At 42.6% G+C, this 14,519-nt stretch overlaps 1 protein-coding gene across 2 annotated transcripts in view; it reads left to right on the top strand.

Annotated features, from left to right (window-relative positions):
• The window catches only part of ADAMTS3 (ADAM metallopeptidase with thrombospondin type 1 motif 3), a 332,671-nt gene extending 318,369 nt beyond the window's left edge, over positions 1 to 14,302 (top strand). For both annotated transcript variants that reach the window (XM_040326191.1, XM_040326182.1), the window contains exon 22: positions 11,589 to 14,302. In XM_040326191.1, the coding sequence (XP_040182125.1) occupies positions 11,589 to 12,166 (578 nt within the window). In that variant the 3' untranslated portion in view covers positions 12,167 to 14,302. The remainder of the gene's footprint in view (positions 1 to 11,588) is intronic.
• The last annotated feature ends 217 nt before the right edge of the window (positions 14,303 to 14,519 follow it).

The raw sequence follows: 14,519 nt of genomic DNA, 5'->3' as shown, positions 1-14,519 counted from the left end.
GTGATGGTGTGGGGGTGCTTTTCTGGTGACACTGTTGGGGATTTAATGAAAATTGAAGGCATACTGGACCAGCATGGCTACCACAGCATCTTGCAGCGGCATGCTATTCCATCTGGTTTGCATTTAGTTGGACCATCATTTATTTTTCAACAGGACAATGACCCCAAACACGCCTCCAGGCGGTGTAAGGGCTATTTGGCCAAGAAGGAGAGTGATGGGGTGCTGCGCCAGGTGACTACCTCTTGAGAATGCCAAGAGTGTGCCAAGCAGTAATCAAAGCAAAAGGTGGCTACTTTGAAGAACCTAGAATATGAAATATATTTTCCGTTGTTTCACACTTTTTTGTTATGTATAATTCCACATGTGTTAATTCATAGTTTTGATGCCTTCAGTGTGAATCTACAATTTTCATAGTCATGAAAATAAAGAAAACTCTTTGAATGAGAAGGTGTGTCCAAACTTTTGGTCTGTACTGTAGGTCTTTAGTAAGGCCTCAGTGGAACATGTGGGAATAACATAAGTAGACAAGAAAAGTAATCTTTGGGTTATGAACATGCATTACAGAGACATTATTATCTCTGAGAGGTGGCCCTCAGGATTATTGCCCTGTATATCAATATGAAGATCAATGAGGGTAGGAAGACCCTGAGATTGAGCCCTTGCTGAAACATAGTCACTGTGAGTAGGCCCTCAAAAAAGATATAGAGGGTTCTGTCCAGTGACCAATTTTCTCCAAATATCTTCCACCTGTCTCCCCTGTTTGGGGCTCCAAACAGAGGCGTATCTAGTGAAAATGGCGCCTATGACAAGCACTGATACGGCGCCCCTGTCAAAACATTTGAAATCCATCTTTCAGATAATACTGTCAGTATATACAGGTATATAGGGAGAACTGTAGGTTAGTGGTTGGGACTTGCCTCACTTGGTTTGAATCTGGGCCAGGAAGCTATCTGCATGTAGTTTGCATGTTCTCTTGGTGTGGGCACACTCCAAAGCCATGTTTATAGGTGATGGTCCCCTGTCTGTATGAAGTGACAATGTGCATGGGTGATCACATTCTGCATGCCACACCCATGTCCGAAAAATGATCCAAGATGAGCGCTGGCCCAAAATCCGCCAAGATCTGGACAGGACTGAATGGAAGTATACATAGATATGCGTAGGGTCAGTGTAGAATGTGATCAGCCATGTACACTGCCAGTCTGTACACAGTGTACAATTTACCTACCTGCATGTTTTTAGAGTGGGAGGGGAACCCCACAGGGAGAACATGCTAATTTCATGTAGCTAGTGTCCTGGGCAGGAGTGGAGCCCAGTATGTGTGTATACATATATATAGAGGACATTCTGGAAGAGGGCGAACCACTTGTCGTGCCACCTGTTGGTCTTAGCCACCTTCTTGCTGAGTTGCCCCCTCTTCATGCCCTCCTTGTGGCCCAGGAGAGCCAGGTACAGAGCATAACCCTCGTTACAGTGCACACTCTTCTACATGCATGATCTCGAGCCTCAGGACAGTATACTGCCAGGTAGGTGATATTGCCAGGTTAGGTGATATACAGTAGTGCCAGATTAGGGAAGTATAGTGTCAGGTTAGGGTGGTAGTGCCAGGTTAGGGTGGTAGAGTGCCAGGTTAGATGGTAGTGTCATTTTAGGGTGGTATAGTGCCAGATTAGGTGGTAGTGTCAGGTTAGGGTGGTATAGTGTCAGGTTAGGATGGTAGTGCCAGGTTAGGTGGTAGTGTCAGGTTAGAGTGGTATAGTGCCAGGTTAGGTAGTAGTGTCAGGTTAGGGTGGTATAGTGCCAGGTTAGGTGGTAGTGTCAGGTTAGGGTGGTAGTGCCAGGTTAGGGTCGTATAGTGCCAGGTTAGGGTTGTATAGTGTCAGGTTAGGGTGGTAGTGCCAGGTTAGGGTGGTATAGTGCCAGGTTAGGTGGTAGTGTCAGGTTAGGGTGGTATAGTGTCAGGTTAGGGTGGTAGTTCCAGGTTAGGGTGGTATAGTGCCAGGTTTGGGTGGTAGTTCCAGGTTAGGGTGGTATAGTGCCAGGTTTGGTGGTAGTGTCAGGTTAGGGTGGTATAGTGCCAGGTTAGGGTGGTATAGTGTCAGGTTAGGGTGGTAAAGTGCCAGGTTAGGGTGGTAAAGTGCCAGGTTAGGGTAGTAGTGCCAGGTTAGGTGGTAGTGCCAGGTTTGGGTGTTAGTGACAGGTTAGGGTGGTAGTGTCAGGTTAGGGTAGTATAGTGCCAGGTTAGGTGGTAGTGGCATGCTAGGGTAGTAGTGTCGGGTTAGGGTGGTATAGTGTCAGGTTAGGGTGGTAGTGCCAGGTTAGGGTGGTAAAGTGTCAGATTAGGGTGGTAGTGCCAGATTAGGTGGTAGTGCCAAGTTAGGGTGGTAGTGGCAGGTTTGGGCCGTATAGTGCCAGGTTAGGTGGTAGTGCCAGGTTAGGGTGGTATAGTGTCAGGTTAGGGTAGTAGTGCCAGGTTAGGGTGGTATAGTGCCAGGTTAGGTGGTAGTGTCAGGTTAGAGTGGTATAGTGTCATGTTAAGGTGGTAGTGCCAGGTTAGGGTGGTATAGTGCCAGGTTTGGTGGTAGTGCCAGGTTAGGGTGGTATAGTGCCAGGTTAGGTGGTAGTGTCAGGTTAGGGTGGTATAGTGTCGTGTTAGGGTGGTAGTGCCAGGTTAGGGTGGTATAGTGCCAGGTTTGGTGGTAGTGTCAGGTTAGGGTGGTATAGTGCCAGGTTAGGTGGTAGTGTCAGGTTAGGGTAGTATAGTGTCAGGTTAGGGTGGTAGTGCCAGGTTAGGGTGGTATAGTGTCAGGTTAGGTGGTAGTGCCAGATTAGGGAAGTATAGTGTCAGGTTAGGGTGGTAGTGCCAGGTTAGGGTGGTATAGTGCCAGGTTAGATGGTAGTGTCATTTTAGGGTGGTATAGTGCCAGGTTAGGTGGTAGTGTCAGGTTAGGTGGTAGTGTCAGGTTAGAGTGGTATAGTGCCAGGTTAGGTAGTAGTGTCAGGTTAGGGTGGTATAGTGCCAGGTTAGGTGGTAGTGTCAGGTTAGGGTGGTAGTGCCAGGTTAGGGTCGTATAGTGCCAGGTTAGGGTGGTATAGTGTCAGGTTAGGGTGGTAGTGCCAGGTTAGGGTGGTAAAGTGCCAGGTTAGGTGGTAGTGTCAGGTTAGGGTGGTATAGTGTCAGGTTAGGGTGGTAGTTCCAGGTTAGGGTGGTATAGTGCCAGGTTTAGTGGTATAGTGCCAGGTTAGGGTGGTATAGTGCCAGGTTAGGGTGGTATAGTGCCAGGTTAGGGTGGTAAAGTGCCAGGTTAGGGTGGTAAAGTGCCAGGTTAGGTAGTAGTGCCAGGTTAGGGTGGTATAGTGCCAGGTTAGGTGGTAGTGTCAGGTTAGGGTGGTATAGTGCCAGGTTAGGTAGTAGTGTCAGGTTAGGGTGGTATAGTGCCAGGTTAGGTAGTAGTGTCAGGTTAGGGTGGTATAGTGCCAGGTTAGGTGGTAGTGTCAGGTTAGGGTGGTATAGTGCCAGGTTAGGTAGTAGTGTCAGGTTAGGGTGGTATAGTGCCAGGTTAGGTAGTAGAGTCAGGTTAGGGTGGTATAGTGCCAGGTTAGGTGGTAGTGCCAGGTTAGGTGGTAGTGTCAGGTTAGGGTGGTATAGTGCCAGGTTAGGTAGTAGTGTCAGGTTAGGGTGGTATAGTGCCAGGTTAGGTAGTAGTGTCAGGTTAGGGTGGTATAGTGCCAGGTTAGGTAGTAGTGTCAGGTTAGGGTGGTATAGTGCCAGGTTAGGTGGTAGTGTCAGGTTAGGGTGGTATAGTGCCAGGTTAGGTAGTAGTGTCAGGTTAGGGTGGTATAGTGCCAGAGTAAATACATGACAACATGAATATATAAGAGAATGCTGGTCCTGTTCCCCTCTTCCTCCATCACCTGCACTAAAAGTCTAAATGAATCTATGCCTGTCCCTGCTGCTGCAGAACCTCCTTCTCCCCCTCCCTGAAGTAAATATAAAGAAAAACAAACTCACATAGGTAGAAGCAAGCTGAGGATTGATTCTGGCTTCTTCTTCCTGGAACTGAAGTCAAAATGTGGCGGGTGGGAGGGAAAGAGGGAGGGGCTGCAGCATGGACAAAGTATTGTTGGCTAACACTGAGATGAGATGCAAATACCCCCCCCCCCCCCTTTGATGGTCAGCAGTCAGGACACAGACATCTTACTGCAGTATGCAGTTCTCCACACATTACAGGTTGGAGATATTGGCCCAGATTCACAAAGCACTTACGCCGACGTATAACAAGTTACGCCGACGTAAGTGCAAATGTGCGCCGTCGTATCTGTGTGCCAGACCCACAAACTAATATGCTCCTAAAAACAGGCTACACCCCGCCAACGTATCTTGCTTACGACGGCGTAGGGTGGGCGTACATTTAGGCTGGCAGCATGGTGCCGCTCCCATTGATTAGCCATTCAAACATGCAAATGAGGGAAATACAGCAATTCACGAACGCGCGTAAGTTGTACGTCCGGCATAAAGTTCACGGCGTACGCAGTGATCCGGCGTAGCTTAGGCAGTTGTGCCGGCATGGTTATGAGCAGGCGCAGGGGGGTGTGTCCACGTCACGGCGCATGCGCAGTTCGTGATACATACCTGTCTGGTGCTCGGCCCATCATTTGCATGGGGTCACACCCACTTCCACCTACGCCGGCATACGCCTTCGAAACCCACGCCACGCTGGCGCAGCGTTGGGAGCACTGGCTTGCTGAATGCAATGCTTGCCTCTCTGCGCTGCGTCGGCGTAGTGTACAGTGTTTGCTTTACGGCGGCGTAATGTGCGCCTTGCTTTCTGTGAATCTGGGCCATTATGTATCCATACCTTGGATAAGCCACTGGCTCCAAACCCTCAATTATAGCAATCAAATTTGTTTGAGTAGGAAAGGAGGAAAGGAGAAGGTAAAAAAGGGGGGCGGGCAGCAGATAGAACAGTATTCCTAGACGAGTTAGGATCAGAAGAACAATTGAAAAGGTAAAGGGAGGGAGTCCGTCCGGGGATGCTCCAGTCATTATCGGCCTCATTCTCCAGGGACCTGCAAATAGTTTAGCCAAGGAGACCAAACTATTTCAAAGGTTGGTTTCTTATCTCGTAAGATGCTCACTACCTTTTCATTCAGCATGATCCATGTAAGTTTCGATTTCATCAGGGCCATATCTATGACAGGGCTTTTCCATGCTGTGGCTATAGCGATTTTAGCTGCCAAGTAGGGATGAGCTTCGAGTTTGAGTCATGTTCGACTCGAACATTGCCTGTTCGCCTGTTCGGCGAACAACGAACAATTTGAGGTGTTTGCAGCAAATTCTAAAAGCCGCGGAACACCCTGTTAAAGTCTATGGGAGAAATCTAAAGTAGTAATTTTAAAGGCTAATATGCAAGTTAGTGTCCTAAAAAGTGTTTGGGGACCTGGGTCCTGCTCCAGGGGACATGTATCAATGCAAAAAAAAGTTTTAAAAACTGATGTTTTTTCGGGAGCAGTGAATTTAATAATGATAAAAGTGAAACAATAAAAGTGAAATATTCCTTTAAATTTCGTACCGGGGGGGGAGGTGTAAAGTAAGCATGTGAAATAGCGCATGTTTCCCGTACTTAGAACTGTCCCTACACAAAGTGTAATTTCTGAAAGAAAAAAAGTCATTTAAAACCAGACTTGTGGCTATAATGAATTGTCGGGTCCCGGCAATTCAGAGGATTCATTCATAAAAAAAAAAAAATTGCGTGGGGGTTCCCCCAAATTCAATTACCAGGCCCTTCAGGTCTGGTATGGATACTAAGGGGAACCCCGCCGTCAATTTAAAAAAAATAAATGAAGTGGGGTTCCCCCCAAATATCCATTCCAGACCCTTCAGGTCTGGTGTGGATTTTAAGGGGAACTCCACCCCAAATTTTTTTAAAAAATGGCGTGGAGTTCCCCCAAAAATCTACACCAGACCCCTTATCCGAGCACGTTAACCTGACCGGCCGCAGAAAAGAGGGGGGGACAGAGTGCGGCCCCCCTCTCCTGAACCGTACCAGGCCACATGCCCTCAACATGGGGGGGATGTCCCCATGTTGATGGGGACAAGGGCCTCATCCCCACAACCCTTGCCCAGTGGTTGTGGGGGTCTGCGGGCGGGGGATTTATCAGAATCTGGAAGACCCCTTTAACAAAGGGGACCCCCAGATCCTGCCCCCCCCATGTGAATTGGTAATGGGGTACATTGTACCCCTACCATTTCACAAAGGAAGTGTAAATAGTTGTAAAACACACACACACACACACCGTAGAAAAAAGTCCTTTATTAATAAAAAAATAAAAAATAAATCCAGCGGTGGTAATCCACTCGGTCTGGCTCCCCGCTCCAACGTTGTCTGTATCCAGCGATGGGTGATCTCCTGTCCAGCGATGAGAAGATCTTCAAAGCGCAGCATCGCCGGCCTCCTCTCTCTGCCGGACACAGCCCGGCGAATGACGCTGCTGAAGCTGTGACATTTCTTTTATAGGTGAGGCGGGGCCACCCATCACGTGACCCCGCCCCCTCTGACGCACCCTCTGCTACGTCACTGGGGAATCCTCCCCATGTTGAGGTCATGTGGCCTGGTACGATTCAGGAGAGGGGAGGCCGCACTCTGTCCCCCCTCTTTTCTGCGGCCGGCCAGGTTAACGTGCTCGGATAAGGAGTTCCCCTTAATATCCATACCAGACCTGAAGGGCCTGGTAATTGAATTTGGGGGGACCCCCACGCAATTTTTTTTATTTTTTATGAATGAATCCTCTCTGATTTGCCGGGAGCCGACAATTCATTATAGCTGCAAGTCCGGTTAAATTACTTTTTTTCTTTTAGAAATTACACTTTGTGCAGGGACAGTTCTAAGTACTGGAAACATGCGCTATTTCACATGCTAACATTACACCCCCCCAGGTACGAAATTTAAAGGAATATTTCACTTTTATTGTTTCACTTTTAGCATTATTAAAATCACTGCTCCCGAAAAAACGATAGTTTTTAAAACTTTTTTTGCATTGATAATATGTCCCCTGGGACAGGACCCAGGTCCCCAAACACTTTTTAGGACAATAACTTGCATATTAGCCTTTAAAATTAGCACTTTAGATTTCAAATGTTCGAGTCCCATAGACTTTAATGGGGTTCTAAAGTTCACACGAACATTTGGTGTGTTCGCAAGTTCTGGTGCGAACCGAACAGGGGGGTGTTCGGCTCATCCCTACTGCCAAGAACAAACAGTAGTTATTTTTTAAATGTTTTTTCCTCGCAAATTATTTTTTTTCTTTCAGCGTTCACTAGCTGTTTTTTTTTTCAAGAGGAAGGCAGCTGTATTTTCATGCAAGGTCTGCTTTATTTGAAAATAGGTTGTGTAAGTTCCATGTTTTGCTCTAATGATCCCAAGCATAGCATTAGCTTCTACAGACACTAGTGATCATAAGATATACAGTACAGTAAAACCTTGGTTTGAGAGCATTTTGCAAGACTTTTTTAATAATTTTTTACTTGATATACAAGCGATGTCTTGATATACAAGTAGTGTCATGTCATAACTGAGTATAAAAGAAAAGAGAGGTGCCTCTAAGTGTAGCAATATGGTTACCAGTGGCGGCTGGTGCTCAACATTTTTGGGGGGGCGCAAACGAAAAAACAAAACAAAACAATTGCAGCCTCACTGTTCCCATCAAATGCAGCTACTGTGCCCATCAATTGTAGCCACTGTGCCCATCAAACGCAGCCACTGTGCCCATCAAACGCAGCCACTGTGCCATCAAATGCAGCCACTGTGCCATCAAATGCAGCCACTGTGCCATCAATTGTCACCACTGTGCCATGCCATCAATTGTCGCCACTGTGCCATCAATTGTCACCACTGTGCCATGCCATCAAATGAAGCCACGGTGCCATGCCATAAAACACAGCCACTGTGCCATCATTTATCGCCACTGTGCCCATCAATTGTCACCACTGTGCCATGCCATCAAACGCAGCCACTGTGCCATCAATTGTCGCCACTCTGCCCATTGTCACCACTGCGCCTTGCCATCAAATGCAGCCACTGTGCCATCAATTGTCGCCAATGTGCCATCAATTGTCACCACTGTGCCATCAATTGTTACCACTGTGCCATCAAACGCAGCCACTGTGCCATGCCATCAAACGCAGCCACTGTGCCATCAATTGTTACCACTGTGCCCATCAATTCTCGCCACCGTGCCCTGTTTTTTTTTTAAAATCGTGTTATTTATTAAATCAAAAAGTAAAAAATATTGTGGTTTTTTTTTTCAAAATTGTCCCTCTTTTTTTGTTTATAGCGCAAAAAATAAAAACCGCAGAGGTGATCAAATACCACCAAATGAAAGCTCTATTTGTGGGGGAAAAAATGTATTTGGGTACAGTGTTTCATGACCCCGCAATTGTCATTCAAAGTGCAACAGCGCTGAAAACGAAAAATTGGTCTGGGCAGGAAGGGGGTGAAAATGCCCGGTATTGAAGCGGTTAAATTACACAATACAGTATATATGATTCAATTTGGTAGTTGTGTCACTGCTTTAAATTAAAGACAACATTGTTGAATCTTAAATTTTCTTTTCAAAGGAGTTTGCAGAACTAAGCTTTAAAAGCAACTTTGTATTAATAATATGTATATACTAGCATCTAGACAGACAAATAAAAATGTTGGCATTCATATTATTATGTAACAGTTAATCATCTGGTATATGCTGCTGCCTGTTATACTAGTTTTAAATATCACAATTTCTGATAATCATCTGACAATTTTATATGCTTATTCAAAGATGTAATTTAAAACTCTTACATAATGCGAAACATTAAAATTCTAAATGTGGAAACCAACCTCACTGCTGTAAAGCGAACTTATAGTATTTTGTTTTTTTTGTTATCTTGTTTTTATTATATAATTTAATTTTATATGCACTAGGGTTCCACTACATTTATAATATCAGGCTATATTTCCCAGCGCATAGGCTGTAGGTGGCATGATGGCGCTTGGAGAGGGGATAAGTAATTATTTTACTTAAAAATATAACGCCATTTGGTAATGGTGACAGATGTTCTACTGAGAAATGTTATGGCATATGTTGTTTTCCCACAGTCCATGCAGGGCGTTGTGATGAATTGGTGGAAAGTGCAGCCATACAATCATAGGAAATTAAGAATCTTAAGTACATAAAAAAAAGGAAGCTTTAATGCTTTTGGGACACTTTAAAGCGGTATTAAAGCTTTGGTTTTGCACAAAGCTGCTGTGATCCTCTTCTTTTTGGGTCCCCTGCAGGCACTCCTGGCTCTTTATCCTCCAGCAGTGCCCTAGAGAAAGATGCTTGCTTTGGGGGCTCCGCTGCATGCTCGCTCCCAAGCCATGCGCCCATTGGACGCATAGAGCCATGACTTGGCCCCACCCCCCTACACTCTGCTCATTGGCTCACTGGCTGTGATTGAGGAGGGAGAGTCGAGGACAGCCGAGGCATTGAACATTGCTGGATCAGGGGAAGCTCATGTAAGGAGTGTGGGGGGCGTGCCACTGCACACAGAAGTTTTAAAAAACCTTCACCCTTTAGAACCACTTTAATTCTTTTTCATGTATACATTTTAAACTAAGATTTTATATCTGCTTTTTAACTACTGATATAAAATCTTTGTTTTACAAATGACCCTTTAGCCTCGCTTCACACTGCCGTGACTTTGAATCCGACATCCCTGCGCTACTTCATTGCAGCTTGCATACTACTTCTTTTACAGAAGTCAATGCAAGTCATATTGAAGTTGTACCAAAAGTAGTTGAGTCACACCGATTAGAACGATTCCATTGCAGTTAATGGGGCGCATGACAGGTCGCAACAGTGTGAAACGGGGCTCAATAGTAAAATGAACACTGTACTGTTGATTTACTAAAATTGGAGAGTGCAAAATCTGGTGCAGCTGTGCAAGGTAGCCAACCAGCTTCTAACTTCGGCTTATTTAATTAAGCTTTGACAAAAAGACCTCGAAGCTGATTAGTTTCTTGGTAGAGCTGCACCAGATTTTGCACACTCCAGTTTTAGTAAATCAACCCCAGTAATGCCGTAAAAGTGGATTCGTCACTGCCATGCCTCTCCTGTTTTGTAGGTATTTTTAGCATAACCTACTGAACTCTGTAACCAATAGGCTTTTTTTGAGCAAATCACATAAGGACAACCTGATACATGTGAAAAGTGGGCCAAAACTCCACCCATGAGCTGAAAAACAACACTTTTTTTTCTCCAGTACTTAGCTGTGAGAGAAAATAAAGCTTTTTATTAATTTAATATAAATGACTGTAATAAATATGTACAAGCCACTATTTAATCTTCTTAACTCTCAGTATACTGTGAATCCCTGGCATCTTCTGTGTATTATTCTCAAGGTGACAGCATTGCAACCCCTAAAACTGTATAAAAAATATCTGAAGCACTGTACATACAAATTTCCAATATCAACAGCTAAAGTTCAAAGGTTTAAATATACCATGTTACACAGTGCAAATGTCAATCAATATCTACAGCTCTTCCTATACCCCTAATGTATCACAGGGTGAAATCATATCAGATTAATACAAAACTAAATGCAGTCCATAAAAACATTTTTTTTTTTTTTTTTATCCCTTCTAAAATTTATCAAACAAACTCTCACATTCATAATGTGCTCTTTACTCTTCACCTTTTAGTGCTCATGTGCATCAAACTTATTACTCACCCATTACAGAAAGATGATAAAGCTTTATAGAAAGGCTTCTTTGATCATTATTCACATTCATCACTTCATCCGATTTTCCCCTTCAAATTATGGAAAGATAACAAAGTGAATCATTCTCACAATGATTCACTTCCGTACAACGTATTCTGGTAAAATATGGAAGATGAGAGATCATACAGTATAAATCTTTTTATGATAATATCAGACAATAAAAGGCTCTTACACTTATGTGGTACAAATGTTCACAGTACTATAGTGATCCCTGTGTAAGCAACCCATTTGGTTCCGCCTGTTGATTTTGGCCCAAATTTGGTAACTCCTAAATCCTGACCTATCTGGATTTCTGCTTAAATGGTTCCCAAACATTGATCTGATTTTAGCCTAATGCCTCGTACACACGATCCGATTATCGGATGATAAAAATCGCTTTCGGATAGATCGTTCGATAATCTGATCGTTAGTACACAGCTTTCGACAGCTGATCACGACAGTCCATTCAAAAAAAAATCCGAAGGGACAAACACGAAAACTTTGCTCGGACGACAACCCATCGTACGACAATCGTTTAATCGGTACAGTATGCGTCTGCTAAAAATCAATAGACGACACCACGCATGGTCGTAAAAATGAAAATAAACCAGAAGGACACATCATTTCAGATACATAAATACATAGATACGCACACCAGAAATTTTTTCCAGAATCGTACAACAAAAATCGTACTTTTTGTAGAGCACATTTTGCACTGTTGTATTCAATATTCGTTTTAAAAAAAAATTATATTTCAGTTTAAAGTTTCACTGTAACTACTATCATTTATGTTTCTGTTGATTTTCAGACGAACCATGCCTAGGCGATAAGTCCATATTCTGCCAAATGGAGGTACTTGCACGATATTGTTCAATTCCCGGCTACAACAAGCTATGCTGTGAATCCTGCAGCAAACGCAGCACTCAGTCACCCCTATTCCTCACAGAGGCAGCAGAAACTGAAGATGAACTTTCTTTTGATCCCAGTGCATCAAGAGCAGGAATGATCCCCCCATCTTTATCATCTGACAACGAAGAAATGGAATCTGAAGCTAGAAGCCTTTTGACTATTCTTTCTTCCATAGAAAACAATGCAGATCTTGGGCTAGTGTCTCCAACAGAGAATCGGGCAAAGGCATCAGATCCTGCATTAAGAAGATCACAACTAGCAGCAAGCAAGACTTTTAAACTTGTTGCCGTTCCCCCATCTGCAGCAACTCATAGCAGCAACATCCATGCACATAAATCATCAGGGGCGGCCATGCCGCTTGCAGCAGGTGCTAACAGCAGTTCAACAGGTGATGTTTCTTCAGTAAAAACCCAGAAAAGAAATGATAAGCCTCAAGAGAGGAGACGTTATTTACAGTCATCCTCAATAGAAAGATGAACCTTAATATTTAGAGACTTGAGCAAAAGGACACAATGGTGCTTTCTGCTTTAAAAAAAAAGTGCAAAGTGCTGGTTCACTTACTCCTTCATCCATTTTCCAACTGCTCTTTGCTTTCATTTTTAACTTGAAAATATTATAGGAAAAAACACCAAAGATTCCCAATAACGATTTGCTGAAGATTTCTGGCCATTGATGGGTTCATTCGCTGGCTCATAACCATGAATACTTTTGGTGTTCTTTTTTCCTTTTGAAACCAGGTGACACTTTTTTTCCACCTCTAAAGACAAATTTCTCCAGCTGTTGTGTAGATGTTTGAATGTTGCAAAGTCAGTATTATTTTTCATTTTTTTCTGATTATGTATTGTTTACTGGTTCAGTTTTTTTTTTCCGGTGCTATTTGCCTGTCAGTACAATCTACCTTACATTCCACGAGGTGAATCTTTTCCATGAATCCTAATCCAGTGGTTCTATATGACATGTTGATTTGACTAAAGTATTCCTCATCATCTTGAAGGGTATTGTAACTGTCACTTACAAACATTCAGGAACATCTCATTGGCAAGACAAAGCATGTCTTTTAAAACCACTTTGCCTACTATCACTGTACAGTTATCCCTATCTGCACTTAGGTGTTGGTTATATTATACTGGAAAAAGAAGTTGCAATAGAAGAAAAATACACTCATTATATAATGGAAGATAATAGATATATCTCCCAATCTTAGAAAATCATTCCATAAATGCAATACAAACTTCTTGTTCAACATGACCATGCCTAGAAGCACCAAAACGAAATGTGTGATTTAGGAAATCTACATTATTTTTCAGTGAGGGCTTCCTTGTTGTGGTCCAAGAATTAGAACTATCCCACCAAAATAGGGAAGGTATTTAGTAGAGTCTAATCTACCTGGAAGAAGATGTTTCATCTTACATTTGGAAGATGCACATGGAACAGTAGTTAATGTTGTAGAAGGAACTCAAATGGACAACCTCTTTATTGAGAGGAAGTAAAGAGAAGTAGAATAGACTTACTAACAAAATGACAATTTCATTTGTTCTAATGAAAGGAGCCATGAGCTCCAAGCAACAAATAACTAACCACCGTTTAGTCATTGCACATTTTTACCATAAAAGGAATCATTATTCCAAATACCAATCACAGACCAAAGAGAGATATTTATTTTATTATTTTTCTTTTTTTTTTTTGCAAATCTCACCTCACATTTCACGACCACAATGCTTCTGACTGCAATAATATATATGCAACATGGTCTCCAAGATCATATTTTTTCACCAATTTCACCAGTCTCGCTCTCTCATGTAGCTGTAAAGTACTTGTATATAGAATATAAAAGTGAAGATATTTATTAAAAATTGATTTTCTTGATAGATTTTATTTACTGAATATTTACAATGATAGCATCCGCATAGTTTCTCTTGTCTATATTAAAAAGCAGGTAAGCAATTTGCACGACAGTCCTTTGCAAACATAGGTTATAAGCTAAACCAGAAACTACTGCATAAAATATGGCACTCAAGACCAAGTATTTGATGAATCCTTTTCATGTAAAACTTAACTAGTTTAAAATTTGACAAACAATTTCTATTGAAAGAATTGTCCGTGATTATGCCAAAAACGTTACACATCAATGATGTGTATAATTAGGTTTAGAAATCCATTGTAAAATTTTGAAGATTAAGTAACGCAACGGAACAAAGTCAATATGAAACGTATCTGTAACTAGACCTTAGAACTAAATTGTGGGTTTTTCCATGTAATGTATTGTGCATAAGCTAACCCTAAAGTCTTGACTTGACACCTTCAAAGGCTTTATGTGACACCACTATAAAGTTTAGAAAGGTCAGAACTATAGACTAGAATTGTACTCAGACAACCCCTGACCACAGACAGACAATTGAGTTTATGACTGCCAAGACAGAAATTTATTAAAAAAAAAAGTTTTTCTTCAAACCCTATTACTGTCTGGATGTAGATATTCATTATGCTGTATGTCGCTTTTTTTACCATATATTTCTTGCAGAGCTCATTTTGTGACCTTTTTTAAGTGTACACTACTGATGCTGTTTGTTATATTGGGGAGCACTTAGCAATAAAAAGCTTTAATATAGTGTACTTTGTCTGGCTTGTTTGTATATCCATTATGACTGTTTATTCAATGCCCTTTGTCCAACAGACTTACATAGTTACATAGTTAGCCAGGCTGAAAAAAGACACAAGTCCATCCAGTTCAACCATAAGAAAATGAAGTAAAAAAATATCGTACAATCCCATATACCCAATTCTATACCCACTGTTGATCCAGAGGAAGGCAAAAAAAAAATCAGAGCAT

This window comes from Rana temporaria, chromosome 1 (genome assembly GCF_905171775.1).
Source record: "Rana temporaria chromosome 1, aRanTem1.1, whole genome shotgun sequence".
NCBI lineage: Eukaryota > Metazoa > Chordata > Amphibia > Anura > Ranidae > Rana > Rana temporaria.
The sequence above is the reverse complement of the archived record's forward strand: the minus strand, read 5'-3'. Positions and strand labels throughout refer to the sequence as shown.